Consider the following 25044-nt stretch of genomic DNA (forward strand, 5'->3'; position numbering starts at 1 on the left):
TAAAAACACGAAAATATCATTATTTAATATATATTTTATTAAAGAAATTTATGTTATTTTATATACATTTTTTTTTACCTTCTATACATTAAACAAGAGAAAATAACATTTTTATTTTCTTTTCTGCCAGATAATTTACAAAACCATTTTACTTTCTTGGTCCTTTTCTTTCTTTTCTCTTTATTTTCTTTTACTTTTTTGTTCATAAGCCAAAAATATCATAAAGTTTTAACAGTGTTTCGATTGTTCCTAAAACTGAACCATTAAAGAATGAGCTGTATACATGAATGAAAGAGCTTGCTGAGTCCCAAAACTCCAGGAAATAAATTGCAGAACTAGATAACAAGACAAGTCATTCTCTTTACGTAGGTCATAATGGTCTCGAGTCTTAACAAGGAGCAATTCCCCATATATATATATATATATGGAGGATTTTATTTACTTTAAAAATAAATTTATCTAAATTTATTTCATTCAACAACTTATATTTTACATTAAATTTTAATGATTTAATTGTAGAATTTAAAATTTTTAATATATAAATTAAGTCTTCAAATTTTTTTAAAATTTAAAAATTATTTGATATTTTTCCTTTGAATAAGAGAATTTTTGCAAGTTTTTTTTGTTCCTTTTTCATCCTAAATAGGTACACAAAATTAATGTCGGAACAACTCCACTTTGTCCACATGTTAATTGATTCAGGGACACATACAAGTTGGTATATACCTTTCAAGTCGCCCTTTATCCTTATGTTATGCATTATTGGTTTCTTGATTTGGTTGTGCACAATTTATCATCCAGATTCACTTCTTGGAATAATTTGAAAGGGTACCTTGACCCTTCACCCCTTCTTCACACTCAATTATTAACATGTTTATGTGTTATATTTGCCCACCTTCTATTTCACATCCCTACCATTATGTGTCTCAGTTTTCAAGCGATTCCTTGTCCAAGTATGACCTCCATTATTTTTCATGTTCTTCATGGGTCACATCAACCCACATCTCACCCAACTCATAGCCACAAGTATTTGCTACTGCAAGTGATACATTTTCAAAGTCTTTATAGAAAGTTCAAGGGTTCCACACATTCATTTTGGACGTGAAAGTGGATGTCTTACCAAACCAGAACTAGAGTCTACACTTTGAATTATATGTTTCTACGTAATAAAGCTACTCAAATGCACCATACTTATCTATTTCATTGAGAAAGTGTTGTCAAAATTGACCTTTGTGGGAAGTTTCTTTTTGTATGATGCATTTTTTTTTTTAAATTTAGATAACAAGTATCCTCTATTGAAGGATTGATAATTTTGTTTGATTCGAGTAGGATTACCATAGCAACAAAATTATTCATCTAAATATTTAATATAATTACATATTTAGTACTCTAATTTGAATATTTAATATTCTGTGCTTTTTGACATGATTCATTTGACTACAAGTGAATCTACTTATAATTTATGGAGTAAGAGGTGGAGGAGAGAAAGGTAAAGATCAAGATTAAGATTATATTATTAACAAAACATGTAACATATGTAAGGTATTAAAAATTTGGCTTTTATGATCTTTAATTGAATAAAGTTTTTTGGGATGTCCAAGGTAAGAAGAGAATAAAAGGACAAATAGTGGTTTAAACACCAAATATTAAGGCAAACCTTATTAGTCACTATGTACAATATATTTCATTGATTTAGTTGACTTATCTTAATAGGTCATGTTAATTAGTAGCATGGACAAGTCCATAATTGCAACTTGGGAGGGGCCAATTCATGATTTAATTTTGAAGGCATGAACTAGATAAATGATAATCCCTTATCTTCCCCTATCTTGTTGATTTGTTTTCTTCTTTTATGCAAGACAAGTGAGATAAATGTCACGAGCAAGCTCAATCTGGCAGTACATGTGTCTTAGAGCCCCATCTCTCTATCCAATGCATAGGATAGGACTCAAAAGGCATTAAAGTCACTCTGGCCAATTGAATAATATTGTAGAATCAATGACCATTCTCCTGATTAATTAGTACTATGCAACTTGAATTGCAGATGTTCAATTAATTATCTAGTGCATTTAACTAAGTGTGATAACTTTCCAACCAAGTGAGATGGCTGCAATTTTGATGCTCCAAACGCTATTTCCCTATCCCTCTGTTTATTTGGAAGGGTGCTTCAGCCATTCCTTTCATATAGCAGGGCAAGGACAAGCAATTTGGGATAGAATACAACCTGAGCCCATAAGGAATATTAAACCCCCCAATGTTTTTGATGGGGCTGCCAGTCACCTACCCTCCTCAAATAGTGAAGAATAATAATAGGTTGCAAATTACCACTTTCTCTTTGAATTTATTTTGTAGATTAGAAAATATGGTAATAACTAATGTCTATCGAAAACTGTGAATATATTAGGTAGATTTTTTAATTAAGAATATAAAATATTACTATTTGTATTTGAACATCTAGTTTATTCTAAAGATTTTGTGATATTGTAAATAATTATTAATAATTTTTAATTATTTAAAAAATGTTATACTAACATCTTTTAGATATTATTCATGCATGTAAAAAAAATATTAGTATTCAACTCAGGGCCGTAAACATTATAAAAGTTTTTTTTTTTTTTTTAAGTAAGAATGACAGTGCAGTTTCACACTATCTCATTGGATATAACTGTAATTTACTCAAATATTAAATATGTCAGCATCACAGTTGTTTTCTTAGGGGTGGGGGATAGAATTTTAACCACATATCAATTCAAGCTGCCTAACATATTGTTTCCATCAATCATGGGCACGTGGTGGCCCAACCTATCAAAATGACTAGCCTAGACAAACATTTTGCTCTGTATACATACTGTATGCAGTATATTCCAAAATGGATGCATAAAATTTAGTGTATGGACATGCATTGTGGTTATGCAAGTACGGGAAAAGAAAGAAACAAAAATTGCGACGCATCAACTGGGAAAAGCTTTTGGTTAGAAATTTAATTAAATTCCATACCTTGACTTTAAATCGAAATACACAAGTTACAACCGTAAGTACTGTGGTTTCCGAGGCATTTATGATTGTATCACAGCCACGTTTATCCATAATTAATTTCACCATTTTACTAACTACAATGTATCCGCGATCGCTTTCATGATTTATAATCACGTTGCATAGTTAAGGTTTAAGTAGACCTAATTGCAATTTGGGTTGGTTTAGCATAACCCACATTTTTGCCTTGTATTGGTCATTAGGTAGAAATGAGAATAGACTAGGTTAAGTCAAATTTTAAATATATAGGTTAAATTTGTTATATAAAATTATAATCTAAGTTTAGTTTATTATTTATTATAAATAATTTTTTTATATATATTTAGTATAACCTATTAGTCTATTTAAAAATCTATTTAAATTATTAATATTAATTAGATCAATAAGTTTAATTTTTAAAAATTAATAAAAATATTTTAAAAATATAATTTATTCAATATTATTAAAATTTAAATTTTAAAAGAAATATAGAAAAAAAATTGAATATTTTTTTATTGAAAAGACAATTCATACGTAATCATGTATGTTGATATAGTCGTAAGTTTATAAACTTATAATGAAAAAAAATTATATAAAAAAATGAATTTTAATAATTTTTGTTTTATAAACTTATTAATTTTTTATTATATTATATAAATAAATAGACTAATTTATCACGCTTAACAGACTTTTTTATAAGTCTAAACCTGATCTTTTTATATAATAGATTTTTTAAAAAATTTAAGTCTGACCTTTTTATTAAACAGGTTAAGTCAGACCAAACTTTAATGTGACTAAATTATAGGCCTCTAATTAAGGTTTGTCTTATTCTCATCCTTATTGATAGGTTAAAAAGTAAGAGTAAACTACATTATTCTCTTTGAAATATAAGAATATTGTATTTTCGGCACCTCTTATATTAAAATATATAACTTGATAAGTATTTTTTTTATTTCCTAGGAATGTAGTTTCTTAAGAACCATTTTTATCATACTTTTTTACAAAAATATTTTTACAGGAATCCAATTTTTTTAAATTAGGAAAAAAGTTTAATGTATATAAAAATATAATAGTATCTTTTTTTTAAAACATAAATCTCTCTTTCTCTATCTCCTTCTAATTCTCTTTCATTCTCTCTCTCACTCTCACTCTCCCTCTCTCTCTCTCTCCTCTTCTATTTCTCTTTCTTCCTCTCTCACTCTCACCCCCCTCTCTTCCTCTCTCCCTTTCCATCTCTCTCTCTCTCTCTCTCTTTCTTTCTCCATTTCTCCTTTTATTTCTCTTTCTCCCTCCCTCTCTACCTGTCTCTCTCATTCCCCTCTCCCCCATCTCCCTCCTTCCCCTCTCCCCCATCTCCCTCCCTCCCATATCTTTATGTCTCTCACTTAATTAATTTATTTATTTGAATGAAATGAAATATATATTTTTATCCCTTTTAATTATTATATGCAGCATTTTTCTTTGTTTTTTTTGTTGAATTTTGTATTTAAATAATTTTAACTATAAGTTTTCAACTTTTTAAAAATAGATTTAATAATAGTTTTTTAATATAAATATATTTATTTAAAAATTATATATTTAATATACATATTTTAACATTACATTAATTAAATGTAATAAATAATACTTTATCATAAAATATTAATTTATTTATATATTATCTAAATATTTTATTAGTAACATTAATTAAATAATATATTAATTTAACACACACATATATATATATAATTAATACTATATAATGAAAATATTAGTTTATTTAATTTTATAGAAATATTATATTAACTATATTAATTAAATAATATCTCAAACTTATATTTGATTTTATGATACTTATATATATATATATATATATATTATTTTTATTTTGATATATAACTTTAAAAATATTTTGTAAAGATAATAGTGAAAATGTATTTTTTAAGATATAAATAGTCAATTTTAGTAAAATTTATAATAACTTTTAAAATAATAATTAAATATGTAAATTAAGAGATATATTGTTAAAGTGTAGCATGTTTAAACTTTTTAGGGGAAAAATATTTATAAGAAGGAAGGGTGATATAATACTTACATCTACAATGAGATATTAATGTAAAAGGTGTTTTAGTCTCAACTTCTTTTTTGCAATGAAAATTAACAGAACTTTAACAAAAGATTTTAAATATAAATATTATTATACATTAGAATTTGTCGAGAGAGAGGGGACTATAATTTTTAATATAAGAGGGGAAATAATATAATATTTATATTTTTTAAAAGAAAAAAAAATGTAATTTAGTCTTAAAAAAAAAATAATGAAGCGGACCAATCCTATGTAATAATGGATGACATTTGTTGTCAACTATTAATTTTGGCTTTTACTTAATTGTTTTTTAAGCTCAGAAACCATTACATTTCCACTTCTCATATAAAGTTGCACTAATCACATAGTATTATCATATATGGAAAGTTCATTTATTGACTTTTAAAAAATTGGAATGATTTGATTACTTGAAAATATATTGATCAACAGTGCTAATTCAATCCGTAATATGTAGCACGTAGAATGAATGAGAAGTTTGACTCCAGTTATGTGGAAGTGTCAAAGGTAATTAATTACAAGATGAAGGTAAACAAGCCACTAAAGATATAAGAAAAAGAGGTTGTAAAGATTTTTGATGTGCCCAAAAGGGTTCAAATGTGTGAGACTTGTTGCACAAAATGATGATGTCTATGAATGGACAATGAAAAGTTAAATGCCTTTCCTAGAGTATGAGTTAGTAACTATTTACCCCCACCCCACCAACGGGGCCCCTATTCTTTTTTGTGTTTGTAGTTTGTGGCAAAGAGAGTGACAACATGAAAGGGTGAGGTTGAATAAGTTTCAGTCACAATGATATACTTAAAGTATTCCTTTTGAGGTCATTTGGTATTAGGTACTACCAGCATTGGCCCCATCTTGGTCAAGCCTTTTTCCACCTTTAGGTTACATGCGAACATGGCTCATTCATTAGGTTTTACTTTTTGCTCAATATCATTCCATTCAAGACCTTTGGAAAGCAAGGGAATGACATCTCAATAATGCCTTAATGGAAAAACAGAGAATAAGAAATACAATGATGTTTTCCAAGAAGTGAAAGAGGGAGCATACCAAATTTAACATAAATAAAGAATGGTTAGATGTACAATTAGGAGGACCACACAAATGATTATTACATTCGCATCACGGCAAGGAGGCCATGAATTTTAGTTTTTGTTAAATAATTAAATGATATTGTGAAATAATTCTTTTATTAGTATTGTAGTTTTATAAAGTTTAGTATAGGGAGGTAATTACATATATCAAAGCCTCATCCCACTTCAAAATAGTCCTTTGTTATCTAAAATAAAAATAATAAAAAAATTAGTCCTTTCAAGAAAGTGTATATATACACTCAAGATCAAATTTTAGGGGCCTCTAAATCTATACCTCTTTGTTTACGAGGTTGTACTCGTTAGTGAAATTCTTAATGATATATTTGAATTGATGATTAAAATTTATATGATAGAATAAAATGTATTTTTCTTTTTTTAAATTATTACATTTCTAGCGTGAAATATAAATCAATTTTGTTAATAAACAATCACTGTTGGAGAATTTAGTTGATTTCTTTTGGTAAAATTTATCCTCTTCATCATGTTTTTTCATCCACAATATTTAAATTTAATATTTTATTTGAAAGATCAAAGTTTAATTTTACTAAAATCAATTACATAATGGAATAATATAAAAAAAATTAAAAATAGCACCCTATAGTTAGAATATTTAATTATGCAGTAAAAAATAATATTTTATTATAAAATCAACTGTCATATATTAAACATAAACAATTATCTTGCGTAAAAGATATTATTCAATTTGAAAATTTTTAACAATTTTTTAAAATTCTTATATAATTTAATTTTTTATTTATCATATTTATTTATTTATGAATAATTATTTTTAATATTTTTAAAATAAATTATCAGTAATTAAAAATATCTATTTATATAAATTATTTAAAATTTATATATTCAAATATAGTATTTTTATATATAATTTATTATAAATTTTAGTTATACATAATAAATATTTAGTCTATGAATAACTTAAAAAAGCTATAAATTATTTTTTATATTAACTTTTTTTATAATCTCACTTTAATTTTTTTAAAGAAAATATTATTTTAAAAATTAAAATATTTTGCCTAAAAAATTTATTTATTTTTGAAATAAATATTAACTTGATAGTGGTGGAGCGTCAACAATGAAAATAATAATGATTATAATGGTGGGAGAGACAATAATAACAACGTAACAGTGATTATAATAATGATAATGACAATAATAATAATAATAATTTAATGATAATTATGTGAAGACAATGATAAATAATAATATTATTTGTAATTCTTTAATTTGAGTCACCTATTTTAATTTAAGAATTGAGAACGAGTCATTCTCAATTAATTAACTTTTAATAGGTAAGATTTTTTTTCTTCATATTAATATCTATTTAAAATTGATAGATAGTTAATTATATATTAATATGATGCAATAAATGCTTTATTATAATTTTTATTAATTTTTTTTCTAATTATTATTATAAAAATTATAATAAAATTATATTTCTTTACATTGCCTTTTTATTCAAGTAATAAATTATTGAAGTTTTTTTTAATAAAATAAGATAATTTTTTCATGTATTAAATTACTTAAATTAATTTAAATATTTTTAACTTTAATAGATGATTTTGTCAATATTTAATCTGTCATAACCATCGTTGTATTCCTATTTCATACATTACAAAACATTTTTCTATAATTGATTCATTTTTGTTTTCTTCTCAAATTTCCTTTCTTGGAGAACACGATATACATATTTTATGTTTTCTTAAAGTATCCGTAACTGCTTGTATACCCTTCATTAATTCCTTAGTCGTCCCTGTCTAAGTTTCAGAAATTTCCATAACACCTTCTGAACGAAATTTTCTCTTGCAAAAAGATCCCCACCTAACGCTTCATCCAACGGCCGATGTTTGATCAGAAAAAAATCTCATTTCCCGACCGTGGGATCAGAACCAAAAAACTCTAGAACCATCTCTAATCCCCGTTCGGTGCACCGTGACCCTAACCCGAATAAATACACCCTCATCTCTAACATAACCCTAAGTAAAATTCATCAAAATTCTCAGCACCTAACACCGTTTCAAATCCTTCTCGATTGCACCGTCGTAACCGGTGAGGGATTTTGCTGGTTCAGTTTTCTCTTCTTTTTCTTCTCGCATTGTTTCTTTTTATTTTTCATTTTAGATTAATTTTTGATAGATACATAGAATTTTGTATCTAATAACATTATCTAACGTTAAACATGCTTTTTGTGACATGCAGGCATGTGTGTATGAATTTTGAGGTGTTGGTTATCTTTGATTAAAATGAGCAGTATTCAAATTGCTGCAATTAATCATGGGATTAACGTCCCAAAAGTATCTCAGTTGAGACACAGTTTTCATTGTGGACCATGTTTACTGCCTATGCGTTTTGACCCTCTCTTTGTGAGTTCTCTGAGCCTGAGAACTGAACATTCTTCTCGGCAATCTCTCCATGTTTGTTTCGCCGGTGGACAGGGAATGATGGAAAATAATGGGGTAATGCACCTTTGCTTGTGTTGCACTATACTGTTTTGCTTTTATCAGATATTTGTTATGTTTTAAATGTTTAAGTGTGTTTGTTTGGTTTGTAGTTATAATTTTTAAGACACCTCAACGAAAAGTTTGTGTCTTGTTGCATTGGGTCAAACTAACGTTTTTTACATTTCAAACGTAAAACCAAACACTTTAAGTTGTCAAGTTTGTGTTCTTACATGTGAGAATAATTTTTTGTCATTACTAATGTTGTGTTGTGAAGCATTGGGACCATTATGAGCATGTTTGGGAAAGATTCTATCCCAACATTTCAATTTTATACTTGGAACAACAACTAAAATTTGCTAAATGTTTTTATTTCCTGAAATATAAATGTTTACAGAGTATATGAAAATTTGAAAACTTATTATTTTTCCACGATTTTATTTTTCTTCTAAAGCTGATTTGGTAGGTTAAAGTTACTTTTATTTTGTTGTATTCAAATCAAATTAAACATTTCAAAATAATTTTTTAGGAGACTTGTCCAAACGAAAATTCATTATGATGATAATTGTGATTATGAAAAAAAATGATTTTCATAGTTGTTCCAAACATGCTCCTAGGTAGAGAAGTGGGGGGTTAGTTTATTTTTTCTGAGGCCCTGTTTCTTTGAATAACTCTGAAGTTTTCTTCGTAATATGAACCTTTGCTAAGTGTGTTATGAGGGATGGAAATAGAGGGATTGGAGTTGCTTTGATGCTGTTGATTTGTATTTGTGGTTTCAAATTTTGGATTTGAATTTGAATTATTCTTCAATTTCTAAATACTAACAACATAATTAGGATTTCCAGAGGAAATCTCTTCAGGAAGCTATGGGACAATTGAAGGGACAGTCATTAGAGGATATGTTGCGAGAGCAAATGCAAAAGGGAGGAAGTGGGGGCAGTCCTCCAGGAGGACGAGGTGGCAGTGGTGGTGGGGGAAGCTCCAGTGGGTCAGATGGGATGTCAAACGAATCTCTTCAAATTGTTTTAGCAACAGCTAGCTTTATATTGATGGTAAACTCTCTCTCTCTCTCTCTCTCTCTCGTTACATGAATTATGTGTACTGTGTATGCACAAGTGATTCTCCATCCACTTACTCATGAGTCTCAAGATTTCTTTGCTGTGTGAGAAATGAAGGAAAAGCTTGAATTGATGTTGCTAAGCTAACAATGTATTGAAGTGTGTGAGATTCTGTTACTTAATGAAAAATGAATCTATATATAACTTGCATTACAATAAACAACTAGTACCAAGAACACTTTTTGAAGTATTTAGAATGCATGAGGTCGTTGAGCTATATGCTAAATTTTTTATGATATTTATTTAACTTCTTAGACATGATTTTTTTATTAACAAGGTTGATAGGATTGTGGAATGTCTCATTTGATAACATTATGCGTCTTTTCCAGTATATTTTTGTCATCGATGGGTTAGAACTTATAAAGCTAGCTAGGGACTGCATCAAGTTTGTGTCTGGTAAAGGCCAGAGTGTTCGATTGAAGCGAGCCACATACAAATGGGTACGATTATACAATATTATCATTGAGAAGAAGGAAGCTATCAAGAATGGATTGGAGAAAGCATCCACATATTGGTTCCACCCTGATTTCTTTCGAGGTCTCCTTAGGCGACATTACATTAAATCAAATCCACAAGAATAATTTTTCTATGTACCTATTCATATAAATTGTCACTTGGGGCAAAAAATACATTCAATATCAATTTTTTTGGCATACATGTTGCTGAATTTTCACCTTATCAGAATGTTAGAGAATCTAAAGTTCTTCAAGAGTCTAAGGAGTTTTACAATGAGTGACGGGCTAGTTGTACTTGTCTATCGAGACTACGTTCCTGTCTTTTAGTAGATAGTGTCATGGTTCTAAATTGCAATTGTAGGGATTATAGTTATCTGTTATGGTATTAAATTATTTTATAATTTTAATGAACATAAAAGAGAATATTCATATAGTAATGAAAATTAATGAGACTTTTTTTTTTTTATAATAAATTTTCACTCCACACCCTTTTTCTTTTTTAACAAAATGCATCGCTCAATCTCCCAACACATTAATAATCCGACATTAGTTGCCTCTATCTCTTGCCAACATCTCTAGGGATCACACTTAGAATAGGAGTTTAAAGTTTGAATCTTGTTTATTTTTTTTATGACAAAAATGGGGAACAGAACCATATGTCAATAATATCTAAGCTTGATTTGTAGGATCAAAGGGGTATAGCTCAATTAGTTAACCAAAGTGTGTTGGGCAACAAGAGGGTGTAACTGAGTTAGTTAAGCAAGAGTGTTGTTGTAAATTGGTTGAGCAGCATATGTGAGTGATAAACATTTTTGGTATCCGAGTTTGATTTCCACAAATAAAATAACAAAAGCTAGATTTGTAGGAAAGATTAGAGATTGACATATTGAGCTACTAGTTTATGAGTTCGATTCGTTTGCATTTCTTATTTTTGTGAAAGGTAATATTGTATTTTTATCTTGGGAAAACTTTTCTCTCAATTCAGCAAGTTAAATTCCTATCTTGATGGAAACCTATTTCTCAAGGATTCCTTTGGAAGAAAAAGAATCATGAAGGGTAAAGGATGATAAAGATGGTATGAAGAATTGTAAGCTCATTTATCCTTATTTTGTAGGGTATCTTACACTTGAATGTCTATCCTTCCTTATGAATTTCTATTGTTGTTTTACATTTTTAGTAGTGATTGTATAAAATATTTTTTATTAGGTATTTTGGATCAAGTAGTATAATAATTTTTGTCCTTATATTTTTCTTTAAGGGTGTAATTAGTAGTTTATAGGAGTGTAACTAGCCTAGGTCATGGATTTATTTGGATTTGGATGATTCAAACATTTTTCTAGCTCATTAAGGTTGGACGTCCACTTGTCTAAGCAAGTGATTTGGATGTCCAGACTTAATGAACAACCCATCCAAACTTATTAAATAACTTACATAGCCTTCATAGTGATATCTCAACAAACTAGTCAATATAATCATTAATCTAGTAGTTGTAATAATTATGTTAGGTAATTGGAGTTAATTTAAGTTAACTTAGATTATTCTTAAAATATGATTAATTTAGCTTGTTCTATAAGCTTAGACAATTAACTATATTTGTAGAAAGTTAACTAGGATTTGTTAGCTTAAGTGCAAGATAGCTAACTATGGTTATATTTAACCATGATTAGTCTAACTTGTATCATGAGCTAATCAAATAATTATTACATTTGTATCATAGCAAGAGGCCATGAATTTTACTTTTTGTTGAATAATTAATGATGCTGTGAAGGAATTTTTCATTAGTGTTGTAATTTTACAAAGTTTAGTATAGGGAGGTTATTACATATATTGAAGCCTTGTCCTAGTCCTAGTTCAAGATAGTTCTTTGTTATCCAAAATAAAATAAAAAAAGGAGATTCTACATTTGTACCTCTTTGTATATGAGGTTGTACTCGTTAGTGAAATTTTTAATGACATATTTGAATTGATGATTAAAAAGTGGGTTGAAATGTAATAAAATAAAATATATATTTTTAAATTATCACATTACTAGTGTGAAATATATATAAATTTTGTTGATAAAGGATCTCTGTTAGAGAATTTGGTTGATTTCTTTTAGTAAAGTTCCTCTTCTTCATTATGTTTTTTCACCTATAGTATTTAAATTTGATACTTTAAAAAGGATCAAAGTTTAATTTTACTAAAATAAATTACATATTGTTGAAATGGATTAATATGAAAAAAAAATATCACCCTATAGTTAGAATATTTAATTATATAGTAAAAATAATATTTTATTATAGGATCAACTCTTATATATTAAACGCGAATAATTATCTTGCGTGAGAGATATTATTCAACGTGATAATTTTTAAGAATTTTTTTAACTTTCTATATAAGAAGCTTTGAAGCTCAAGAGAAAGTGAAGAAGCCATACATAAAGAAGATTTTGAGATATAGAGAAAATATACAATTCAAGAAAATCTTCTTCAAGCGTTTTCTTGTACTTGAACATTAGTTGTAATCACATTTAAAAAAGACGATAACTGCAACCTTGTAATACCTTTATAACTATTGTTATAGAGTAGAGTTTAGATAGGTTTGACTGTAAAAGATTAATTGAGGTTAAGTTTGGAGAGACTTATTTGTAAAAAGAATACATGAGTAGTGGTTTGAAGAGACCAGTCAAAGAACACTTCTACTGAGCAAGAAGTGACTTGGTAAAATAATACTTGTAACTTTGTTGAAAGTTAGTGAAACTCAATTTGATTGGATTGAGAACTAGATGTAGTATTAGTAGTTGAGGTGAACCAGTATAAAAATTTTATGTGTTCATTGATTATTCTTGCTAACTCTTCCTCTGTTGCATATACTACCTCATGAACTTGCAAGCGTGCAAATTTTTTATATACACTATCTAACCCCTCTTTCTAGTATCTATTTTTTCTCCATATTTATTATTTGGTAATTGTGAAATTTCAACAGACTCTATCTCTGTACCTCTTTTGTATATGAGGTTGTTCTTGTTAATGAAATTCTTAATGATATATTTGAATTGATGGTTAAAATGAAATGGGTTGAAATATAATGGAATAAAAGGTATTTTTTCTTTTATATCAGTTTTGTTGATAAATAATCTCTATTGGAGAATTTGATTGACTTCTAATATAAAATTTTTCTTCTTCATCATGTTTTTTCGTCCATGATATTTAAATTTGATACTTTATTTAAATGATCAAAGTTTAATTTTACTGAAATCAGTTACAAATTGCTAAATGGATTAATATGAAAAAGAATAAAAATATCACACTATAGTTAGAATATTTAATTATACAATAAAAAATAATATTTTATTATAAAGTCAATTCTTATATATTAAACATGAATAATTATCTTGCATGAAAACTATTTTACAATGAGAATTTTTAAGAATTTTTTTTTAACTTCCTACATAATTTAATTTTTTATTTATCATATTTATTTATTTATGAATAAATAATATTAATATTTTTAAAATAAATTATCAATAATCAAAAATATTTCTTTATACAAGTTTTAAATATAATTTATATATTCAAATATAATATTTTTATACATAATTTATTATAAGTTTTAGTTATACATGATAACTATTTAGCCTGTGAATTGCATAACTTAAAATACTAGTAAAATAAAAATTCCATTTTATTGTTCAAGGTAAAAATGGAATAAAAAAGCTATAAATTCTTTATTTTTTCATATTATTTTATATAAAAAATAATTTTTATTTTATTTTTTTTATAATCTCACTTTAAAAAATTGTCTTTTAAGAAATTATTATTTTACAAATTAAAATATTTTGCTTCAAAATTTTATTTATTTTTGTACTAAATATTGACTTGATGGTGATAGAACGAAAATAATAAACTATAGTAAGTAACTACAATGGTCATAATAACAATGTTAATAGTAATTCAGTAGTAGTGATGCAAAGACAATGATGATTGTTAGATTTATGAGATTTTTCTTTATTTAAATTTTGAATTTTGAATAAATTTTAGATAAGATATTTGTTATTGTTATAGTTTTATTTATTATGTTTTATTTTCAGTTATTCAATATAATCTCAACAAGTAGAGTTGTTAGTAGATGAGATTTGTTAGGAATTTTAAATTGATTGTAAGCCTATACATAGACATCTTCTTCTATGAATTTTAATGTTAATCTAATGATAGTTTTCCATCTTCAATTTTTTTTTTAATTTGTCTGCAAGATCCAATTTTTCTATATTTTTCACAAAATATTTCCAACAAGTGGTATCAAGAGCTTGCTTCTTACGGGCTGTGAGGAAAAAGTTTATTGAGCGCTAAACACATTGAGGTTGAGTGCAAACACTAAATTGAGTGATTTATTGTTTAAACAATTTTTGGTGCAAGGATGTCTACTTCCACCAATTCACCAGCAATTCCAATGTTTAATGGTGAAAATTATCATATTTGGACCGTCAAGATGAAATTTGTTTTAAGATCTCAAGGTTTATGGAATGTTGTAATTTCTGAAGCTGATCCACCACCATTGAGAGAAAATCCAACCATTGCACAAATCAAAGCTTATGAGGAGGAGAAACTGAAGAAAGATAAAGCCATCACTTGCCTACATGCAGGACTTGCAGATCATATTTTTACTAAAATCATGGACTTAGAAACACCTAAACAGGTGTGGGACAAGATTCAAGATGAATTTGAAGGGAGTAGCAGAGTCAAATCTGTTAGCCTTCTCACATTGAAGAGAGAATTTGAATTGATGAAGATGAAGGATAATGAATCTGTTAAAGATTATTCTGGCAGATTAATGGATGTTGTGAACCAAATGCGACTTCTTGGTGAAACATCATTTATAGATCAAAAGGTTGTCGAAAAAATCATGGTTTCGGTGCCCGAAAGATTTGAAGCCAAGATTTCTGCAATTGAAGAGTCTTGTGATTTGCAAACTCTCACAATTACTGAATTGACCAGCAAGCTTCACGCACAAGAGCAAAGAGTCTCCATTAGAAGTGATGAAGTTGTTGAAGGTACCTTTCGAGCAAAGCACAATGGAAGGAATTTTGGAAAGTCATGAACTTTCAATAAGAACAAAGGAAAAGATGAAGGTTCTTCAAAAAAAGGAAATTTTTTGCCTTGTTTTCATTGCCAAAGAACCAACCATTCTAAAGAAGATTGTTGGTTTAAAGATAAACCACTTTTCACTGTAATTTTTGCAATAAAAATGGTCACAGTGAAAAGTATTGCAGATTAAAGAAGAATCAGCTTGAACAACAATTAGAAAAACAAGCAAATGTGATTGAAGAAAAAAATGATGATGAAGATGAGTATTTATTTATGACATCTCAATAATTCAATTCACATGAATTGAATACTTGGCTCATTGACAGTGGTTACACTAGTTACATGACTAAATATTTATCATTTTTTACCTCCATTAACAAATCAATTAAGCCAAAAGTCAAGATGGGAAATGGTGAAATTGTACAAGCCAATGGAAAAGGTACAATTTCTATTGCAACCAAGAAAGATATGATAATTGTTAAAGATGTTCTCTACATTCCAAAATTGGATCAAAATGTTTTTAGTGTTCCACAAATGCTAAGGAATGGTTATGGAGTCTCCTTTAAAGAGAATTATTGTTTTATTATGGATGAACATGGTTTAGAGATTGCAAAAATTGAGATGACCAAAAACAGTTTTTATTTGAAATTTGATTTGGTTGAAAATCATGATTTTATTGAAGATCATGATTTTATTGCTAAAATTAATGAGAGTAATGTTTGGCATGGAAGATTTGGTCACACTTTTATGCATGATGTATTTGATATGACAAATTTCAACAAATGGTATTCAAAGACAGGAGGAGGAGTTAGATTGAATGACTATGAAGACAATGATTTGGGTCAAGAAATTGATGTGCAACAACTTGATGACATGGCATTTCAAAACTCAATTTTTGGAGTTCATGAAACTAAAATTTGTGATGTTCATGGCAAATCTCAAGGAGGAGTGTTAGATTTATGAGATTTTCCTTTATTTAAATTTTGAATTTTGAATAAATTTTAGATAAGATATTTGTTATTGTTACAGTTTTATTTATTATGTTTTATTTTCAGTTATTCAATATATTCTCAACAAGTAGAGTTGTTAGTAGATGAGATTTGTTAGGAATTTTAAATTGATTGTAAGCCTATACATAGGCATTTTCTTCTATGAATTTTAATGTTAATTTAATGATAGTTTTTCATCTTCAATTTTAATTTTAATTTGTCTGCAAGGTCTAATTTTTCTACATTTTTCACAAAATATTTCCAACAATGATAATAATTACAATAATAATAATGATGTGAAGAAATATAGAAACAATAACAATAATTACAATATATAATAATTTTATTTATAATTTTTTAAAGTGAATCATTTATTTTAATTTAAGGTTTGACAACAAGCATTCTCATTATCACAAAATAAAGTTATTCTCAAATGATTAATTTTTAATAGGAAAGAATTTTTTTTCACATTAATATCTATTTGTAAATGTTGATAGTTAAATTATATATAAATACCATACGAGAAATGTTTTATTACAATTATATATATATATATATATATATATATTTTTTTTTTCTTCTTCTTCTTCTAATTATTGTTATAAAAATCATAATAAAATTATATTTCTTTACATTGCAATCTTATTCAAGTAATAATTTGAAGTTTTTAATAAAATAAAATATTTTTTTCATGTGTTTAAATTAATTTAAATGTTTTTTTAAATTTAATAGATAATTTTGTCATTATTTAATCTGTCATAACCATCGTTCCTATTTCTTACATAACAAAACATTTTTCTATAATTGATTCATTTTCGTTTTTTTCTCAAATTTCCTTTCTTGGATAGCATGATAGACATATTTTATGTTTTCTTAAAGTATTCGTAACTGCTCGTATACCCTTCATTAATTCCTCCGGCGTCCCTGTCCAAGTTCCATAAATTTCCATAACACCCTATGTACGAAATTCTCTCTTGCAGAAAGATCCCCACGTAACGCTTCATTCAATGGCAAATGTTCGATCAGAAAAAATCTCATTTCCCCACCGTGGGATCAAAACCAAAAAACTCTCGAACCCTCTCCCATCCATGTTCGGTGCACTGCGATCCTAACCCGAATAAATACACCCTCATCTCTAACATAGTCCTAAGTAAAATTGATCCAAATTCTCAGCACCTAATACCGTTTCAAATCCTTCTCGATTGCACCGTCGTAATCGGTGAGGGATTTTGCTCATTCAGTTTTCTCTTCTTTTTCTTCTAGCAGTGTTTCTTTTTTATTTTTCATTTTAGATTAATTTTTTATAGATACATAGAATTTTGTATCTAAAAACATAATCTAACATTAAACGTGTTTTTTGTGACATGCAGGCATGTGTGTTTGAATTTTGAGGTGTTGGTTATCTTTGATTAAAATGAGCAGTATTCAAATTGCTGCAATTAATCATGGGATTAATGTCCCAAAAATATCTCAGTTGAGACACGGTTTTCATTGTGGACCATGTTTACTGCCGATGCGTTTTGACCCTCTCTTTGTGAGTTCTCTGAGCCTTGAACTGAACATTCTTCGGCAATCTCTCCATGTATGTTTCGCCGGTGGACAAGGAATGATGGAAAATAATTGGGTAATGCACCTTTGTTTGTGTTGCACTATAATGTTTTGCTTTCATCATATATTTGTTATGTTTTAAATGTTTAGGTGTATGTTTGTTTGGTTTGTAGTTACTATATAATTTTTAAGACACCTCAACAAAAAGTTTGTGTCTTGTTGCATTGGGTCAAACTAACGTTTTTACATTTCAAACGTAAAACCAAACAATCTAAGTTGTCAAGTTTGTGTTTTTACATGTGAGAATAATTTTTTGTCATTTCTAATGTTGTGTTGTGAAGCATTGGGACCATTATGAGCATGTGTGGGCCTTGGACCTGTCGCAATCAGGTCCATTGGGAAAGCCCACTGACCGCTTCATGCACTCATCTTTCCTTTTTTCCTCCTTATAAACCTCTGCATTTCCGCCGTTCCCTCCTATCTTACCATAACAAAAAGTCCTCCCCCCGCCTCCTTCATCACTCTCACTTTTTCTGTGCTTTTCTCTCTCTCTCTCTCTCGAAATAGAGTAGGTAGGAAAAAAAGGGTCTCAAAATGAAACCAAAAGACGGATTTTTTAAAGGTACTTCTAGTGTGTGTATGAGTTTTCAACTTGTATAATAGAATTTGCATCATACATAGTCGTAGCTCGCAGAGTTAGTTTTGTTGAACCTTTTAATGTGTAATTTATGTTAAAGTTAAAGTTACTAGCTTAGGGTATAAGATAATTATACTGTGACTGACTGAACTATTTACTTTATGGTAAATAGAAGATATTCTTTTAATTTTTTTTTTGTTTACTTTATTTCTCCCCTCTCTACTTTTTATCTAACATAGCTAAAGCTGGTTCCTTCTGCCATTCTTCTCCATTATTCTCTGCACTAATTAAGAGCATGATACTGATACATGATGCAGGTCCCTATAAGGGGTTTCTCATGATGCATGTGAGTAGTAGCAGCAGGAGCAAGGTGAGCCTGGTCAACTACCCTTTGGAAATTGGGAGGTGTGACCAAAAAGAAGCCATTAGTGGCTCTGAAATTGGAGCTGACAATTCTCCTGGAGCAGCAGCAGGTTCATTCTAATCGGGTGCTATCCTATCTGAGCTTTTTACCTTCTCTCTTCACCTTCATCTAATTTCTACCACACTTGTTTCTTTTTCCTTAGAGTCTTCTTGACCTTGTAAGACCTTTTCTTGACCTTGTAAGACCTTTTCTTGGCCTTGTAAGACCTCACACCCTATCTCTTTTCTTTCTTTTTGCTTTTGTGGAAGACCCTATATCAGAATCCACTGATATAGAGTTTCATCTCCTTCTTTCCCCGTTACCACCCAACTCATCTTCTCCTTCCTTGTCTATCCCTCCTGAGCTGTTCCAGTTTTGGCCAACCATGTAACATTTAATTAACATTGAGTGTGTTTGGATGAAGTTTAAAATAGCTTTTCAGAGTTTCTCTACCAAAACAAATTTCTTTGTTTTAGGTAAAGAAGTTTTCAAAAGGTCTTTTAAACATGTATCCAAACATGTTCACTATGATATGTTATGCTATGGATTCAAAGAAATTAAGGACCTTACCTTACGTTGCCTTCAAATGTGCTAGCTATTTGGAGACCATGGATTCCAAAAGTACTAACAATTGTGGTATATTATTTTGTTGTATTTTTGTTTGAGAGAAATCAATGTAGTTTGTGCAGCAGCTAGCATGCTTGGTCGTGGTCCTTAAGGTAAGTTGTGAAGAGTGGCCATAGTTAATAAATCAATGTTGCTTGTATTGAGAGGAATTGAAAAGCCATCTGTATGCTATTCTGTTAAGGCAATCAATTTGGCTTGTATCATTGTGCGCAGAATATTTATGCTGTTGCAGACATCTGTTTCGTTGTTTTATATGTTGTTTGGCTGAGAAAGTGTGCATATTCTTTTAGATCTAAGCTAGAGTCTCCCTCGTGACTGCTCCAATGTACAAATATCCACTGTATTATTGGAGTTATCTCTTTCTCTCTCTGAGAAATTCAGAAGCTTTGTGCCCATTTCTTTTCTTTTTAAAAAAGCTGAAAATAATATCCACTGCTCAGCCAGCCTCATATAATATAATAAACAGCAATAAAGCTGGTTACTCTTTATAGTTTTTTTTTACCTCCCCCAACATAATCATAGAGCTTCTCCCAAAATGAGAATTGAATTAGTAAATGCTCAAAGAAGCAAACGAAAACCCAGAATGAAGTAGAGAGAGAAAGAGAGATAATTCCCTGATCTTTCCCTATCTTGTTGATTTGTTTTCTTCTTTTATGCAAGACAAGTGAGATAAATGTCACGAGCAAGCTCAATTTGGCACTACATGTGTCCTAGAGTCCCATCTCTCCATCCAAAGCATAGGACTCAAAGGCATTAAAGTCACTCTGTCCAATTGAATAATATTGTAGAATCAATGACCATTCTCCTGCTTATAGTACTATGCAACTTGAATTGCAAATGTTCAATTAATTATCTAGTGCATTTAACAAAGTGTGATAACTTTCCAACCAAGTGAGGTGGCTGCAATTTTGATGCTCAAAAGGCTATTTCCCTATCCTCTGTTTATTTGGAAGGGTACTTCAGCCATTCCTTTCATATAGCAGGGCAAGGACAAGCAATTTGGGATAGAATACAACCTGAGCCCATAAGGAATATTAAACCCCCCAATGTTTTTGATGGGGCTGCCAGTCACCTACCCTCCTCAAATAGTGAAGAATAATAATAGGTTGCAAATTACCACTTTCTCCTTGAATTTATTTTGTAGATTGGAAAATGAGTAAATTATATAAACATCCTTTAAGATTTTATGAATTTATTTTTTTTAATTATAGTAGTGATACAAAGTATTTACGTTAGTGACTAATGTCCATAGAAAACTGTGAGTATACAAAGATGGATTTTTTTTTTCTGATATAATTTTATTCCATGTTTAAAATCAAATTTTAAATCTTGAATAACTTATTAAAAGATACAAAATGTTACTATTTGTGTTTAAACAACCGGTTTATTCCAGAGATTTTGTGATATTGCAAACAACTATCTCTTATTTTTTCTATTCCTAAAATAATTTTTAATTGTTTAAAAAGTATTATACTAACATCTTTAGATATTATTGATGCTACTTAATTACGTAAAAAAAAATATTACTATTCAACTCAGGGCTGTAAACGTTATAAAAGTTTTATTTTTTTAAAAAGAAGTAAGAATGACAGTGCAGTTTCACGAGATCTCATTGGATATAACTGTAATTTACTCAAATATTAAATGTCAGCATCACAGTTGTTTTCTTAGGGGTGGGGGATAGAATTTTAACCACATATCAATTCAAGCTGCCTAACATATTGTTTCCATCAATCATGGGCACGTGGTGGCCCAACCTATCAAAATGACTAGCCTAGACAAACATTTTGCTCTGTATACATACTGTATGCAGTATATTCCAAAATGGATGCATAAAATTTAGTGTATGGACATGCATTGTGGTTATGCAAGTACGGGAAAAGAAAGAAACAAAAATTGCGACACATCAACTGGGAAAAGCTTTTGGTTAGAAATTTAATTAAATTCCATACCTTGACTTTAAATCGAAATACACAAGTTACAACCGTAAGTACTGTGGTTTCCGAGGCATTTATGATTGTATCACAGCCACGTTTATCCATAATTAATTTCACCATTTTACTAACTACAATGTTTCCGCGATCGCTTTCATGATTTATAATCACGTTGCATAGTTAAGGTTTAAGTAGACCTAATTGCAATTTGGGTTGGTTTAGCATAACCCACGTTTTGCATAGGTTGCTAGATTTTGTGGTGTTGATTATCTTTGATTAAAATGAGCAGTATTCAAGTTGCCGCAATTAATCATGGGATTAATGTCCCAAATATCTCAGTTGAGACACGAATTCATTGTAGACCATGTTTGTTGTCGTTGCGTTTTGACTCTCTCTTTGTGAGTTCTCTAATTAAGCCTGAGAACTGAACATTTTTCTCAGCAATCTCTCTATGATTGTTTCGCCGCTGGGCAGGGAATGATGGAAAATAATGGGGTAATGCACCTTTGTTTGTGTTGCACTATAATGTTTTGCTTTTATCAGATATTATGTTTTAAATGTTTTATTGTGTGATTGTTTGATTTGTAATTATAATTTTTAAGACACCTCAAACGAAAAGTTTGTCTTGTTGCTTTGGGTCAAACTAATGTTTTTACATGTCAAACGAAAATCAAACACACTTTAAGTGGTCAAGTTTGTGTTGTTACATGTGCGAATTACTTTTTGTCATTACTAATGTTGTGTTGTGAAGCGTTATTGGGGCCATTATGAGCATGTGTAGCAAAGATTCTTTCCACATTTCAAATGCATACTCAACAACAACTAAAATTTGTAAAATGTTTTTATTTCCTGAAATATAAATGTTTACTGAGTATATGAAAATTTGAAAACTTATGAATATTTTTCCACGACTTTATTTTTCTTCTACAGCTAATTTGGTAGGTTAAAGTTACGTTTCTTTTGTTGTATTCAAATGAAATAAAACATTTCAAAATAATGTTTTAGCATACTTATCCAAACAAAAATTTATTACGATGAGAATTGTGATTATTGAAAAAAAATTGATTTTCATAGTTGTTCCAAACATGCTCCTAGGTAGAGAAGTAGCCCAAGTGGGGGGTTAGTTTATTTTTTTCTGAGGCCCTATTTCTTTGCTAAGTTGTTATAAGGGATGGAAATAGAGGGATTAGAGTTGCTTTAATGCTTTTGATGTTGCTAAGCTAACAACGTAGTGAATTGTGTGAGATTCTGTTACTTAATGAAAGATGAATCTATATATAACTTGCATTACAATAAACAACTGGTACCAGGAACACTTTTTGAAGTAGTTAGAATGCATGAGGTTGTTGAGCTATATGCTAAATTTTTGATGATATTTATTTACCTTCTTAGACATGATTGTTTGATTAACAAGGTTGATAGGATTGTGGCATGTCTCATTTGATAACATTGTGCATCTTTTCCAGCATATTTTTGTCATCAATGGGTTAGAACTTAAAAAGCTAGCTAGGGACTGCATCAAGTTTGTGTCTGGTAAAGGACAGGGTGTTCGATTGAAGTGAACCACATACAAATGGATACGATTATACAATAGTATCATTGAGAAGAAGGAAGCTATCAAGAATGGATTGGAGAAAGCATCCACTTGTTGGTCCACCCTGATTTCTTTCGACTCTCCTTAGGCGGCATTACATTAAATCAAATCCACAAGAATAATTTTTCTATGTACCTATTCATATAAACAGTCACTTGGGGCAAAAAGTACATTCAATATCAATTTTTTTTGGCGTACATGTTGCTGAATTTTCACCATATCAGAATGCTAGAGAATCTAAAGTTCTGCAAGAGTCTAAGGAGCTTTACAATGAGTGATTGGGGTTGGTCGTACTTGTCTGTCGAGACTACATTCCTGTCTTTTAGTAGATAGTGTCATGGTTCTAAATTGTAGTTGTAGGCAATGTAGGTATCTGCTGTGGTGTTAAATTATTTTTTAATTTTACTGAACATTAAAGAGAATATTCATATAATAATGAAAATTAATGAAACTTTTTTTATCATAAATTTTCACTCTACACTTTTTTTTTTCCTCCCGAAATGCATCGCTCAATCTCCCAACACATTAATAATCAGACATTAGTTGCCTCTATCTCTTGCTAACATCTCTAGGGATCACACTTATATAAAGTTTGAATCTTGTTTATTTTTTTATGACAAAAAAGAAAGTGGAGTAGAACCATATTTCAATAATATCTAAGCTTGATTTGCAGGATCAAGAGGGTATATAGCTCAGTAATTAGTTAAGCAAAGTGTGTTGAGCAGCAAGAAGGTTTAACTGAGTTAGTTAAGCAAGCGTGTCTAAGTTGTTGTAAATTGGTTGAGCAGTATATGTGAGTGATAAACATTTTTTGTATTTGAGTTTGATTCTCATAAATAAAATTAAAGAAGCTAGATTTGTAGGAAAGATTAGAAATCGATATATTGAGCTACTAGTTCCTTATGGATTATAAGCAATTCCTTGCTACTGGTCTATGAGTTCGATTCGTTTGCATTTCTTATTTTTGTGAAAGGTAATATTATGTTTTATCTTGTTTGCATTTCTTATTTTTGTGAAAGGTAATATTATATTTTATCTTGGGAAAACTTTTCTCCCAATTCGGGCAAGTTAGAATCCCTATCTCTATGGGAATAATTTTTTGGGAAATGTAATATTTCCAAGATATAGTTTATTGAGAATATTATTTTTTAAATAATATATCAAATATGAGAAAAAATATATTTTTAACTTGAAATTCTTGATAAACTAAAACTTTCTCTTTTGCCAAATGCTTCTTGGTGTAACTATGCAATTGTGCAAACTACAACCCATATAACTGAGGTCGTACTTGTGGATGAAGATGTGGGCTTTCTATGAGACCAACCGAGAAAGTTTAGGTCTCATGATCTAAAGCGAACACCTGCTAGTTTAGAATTTGAAGGTAATCTATATTATACAAAAATGAATTGTTTTTTATTAAAAAAAATGTTACATTTTTTTTTAAAAAAAATATCAATCCATTAGTCTCTGTCTCTCTCGTTGAGTAATTAAAAAGTAAAAAAAAAAAAGTGAAAAGATAATTTGGATTAAATTTTAATTTTAAAGTTAATTTTTTTCTTAAGTAATTAATTAAAAATAATGTTTTTTTATTATCAAAAGGATAAATTATTTCTTTTATCTTTCTATATATAAAAGAATTTCAATACATAATTTCACACAAGTTATTTAAATTTCTGAGTAGCTTCCTCTTGCTAAGGGGCGGAATTATTGCCATTTTAATGTTTATTTACACTTCACATTTTTATATTGTTGTCATCCTAATTTTTTGTATAGATTATCTTTAATTAAGTTTTTTTTAAATAAAATTTAAAATTATTTAAGCTAATTTATTTTATATGACTTTTATAAATTTGAAAATAAATAAAATGAACACAAATAACATGTCTTATAAATTAATATTGTATATAAATCCTACAAAGTAGGAAACACTTTTTATTAAAAATAATTTTTATTTATAAAATATTGAATATATATTTAAAAATAAAACATAATAAATTTAAAATATTGTTGTGCACCGGGGGTTAACACACATAT

At 28.8% G+C, this 25044-nt stretch overlaps 3 protein-coding genes and 1 long non-coding RNA gene across 6 annotated transcripts; all 4 read left to right on the forward strand.

The window, feature by feature from the left end:
• The first annotated feature begins 7990 nt into the window (after positions 1-7990).
• On the forward strand, positions 7991-10471 carry LOC109803489 (uncharacterized). Of its 2 annotated transcripts, none has more exons than XM_020365093.3 (4): positions 7991-8253; positions 8404-8660; positions 9479-9694; positions 10090-10471. In XM_020365093.3, exons 2-4 carry the CDS (start codon positions 8448-8450, stop codon positions 10339-10341), a joined length of 681 nt encoding a protein of 226 aa, XP_020220682.1. In that variant the 5' UTR covers positions 7991-8253; positions 8404-8447; the 3' UTR covers positions 10342-10471. The 2 variants fall into 2 exon arrangements, with proteins under 2 accessions (XP_020220682.1, XP_020220683.1); XM_020365094.3 differs by having other exon boundaries at positions 8001-8253; positions 9488-9694.
• A 4139-nt stretch (positions 10472-14610) lies between these two features.
• LOC145955843 (uncharacterized) lies at positions 14611-15291 on the forward strand. The gene has a single exon (XM_083071073.1). It carries the CDS (start codon positions 14611-14613, stop codon positions 15289-15291), a length of 681 nt encoding a protein of 226 aa, XP_082927199.1.
• A 389-nt stretch (positions 15292-15680) lies between these two features.
• LOC145955844 (uncharacterized) lies at positions 15681-16241 on the forward strand. The gene has a single exon (XM_083071078.1). The coding sequence runs from the start codon at positions 15681-15683 to the stop codon at positions 16239-16241; it is 561 nt and encodes a 186-aa protein (XP_082927204.1).
• A 1660-nt stretch (positions 16242-17901) lies between these two features.
• On the forward strand, positions 17902-23209 carry LOC114916192 (uncharacterized). Of its 2 annotated transcripts, XR_003804557.2 has the most exons (3): positions 18273-18437; positions 18770-21911; positions 22883-23209. It is a non-coding gene; the product is annotated as an uncharacterized LOC114916192 (long non-coding RNA). The 2 variants fall into 2 exon arrangements; XR_014429578.1 differs by having other exon boundaries at positions 17902-18437; positions 18770-23209.
• The last annotated feature ends 1835 nt before the right edge of the window (positions 23210-25044 follow it).

The sequence above is a fragment of the Cajanus cajan genome, chromosome 1 (assembly GCF_000230855.2).
Source record: "Cajanus cajan strain Asha chromosome 1, NIPB_CcT2T_4, whole genome shotgun sequence".
Taxonomy (NCBI): Eukaryota; Viridiplantae; Streptophyta; class Magnoliopsida; order Fabales; family Fabaceae; genus Cajanus; species Cajanus cajan.

What these genes read in the sequence shown, in the direction of transcription:
- LOC109803489 (XM_020365093.3), top strand. Translation starts at nt 8,448, where the DNA reads ATGAGCAGTATTCAAATTGCTGCAATTAATCATGGGATTAACGTCCCA. An exon ending in GAATGATGGAAAATAATGGG is followed by an intron (nt 8,661 to 9,478) that starts GTAATGCACCTT and finishes CAACATAATTAG; the next exon opens with GATTTCCAGAGGAAATCTCT. An exon ending in CAGCTAGCTTTATATTGATG is followed by an intron (nt 9,695 to 10,089) that starts GTAAACTCTCTC and finishes CGTCTTTTCCAG; the next exon opens with TATATTTTTGTCATCGATGG.
- LOC145955843 (XM_083071073.1), top strand. Translation starts at nt 14,611, where the DNA reads ATGTCTACTTCCACCAATTCACCAGCAATTCCAATGTTTAATGGTGAA.
- LOC145955844 (XM_083071078.1), top strand. Translation starts at nt 15,681, where the DNA reads ATGGGAAATGGTGAAATTGTACAAGCCAATGGAAAAGGTACAATTTCT.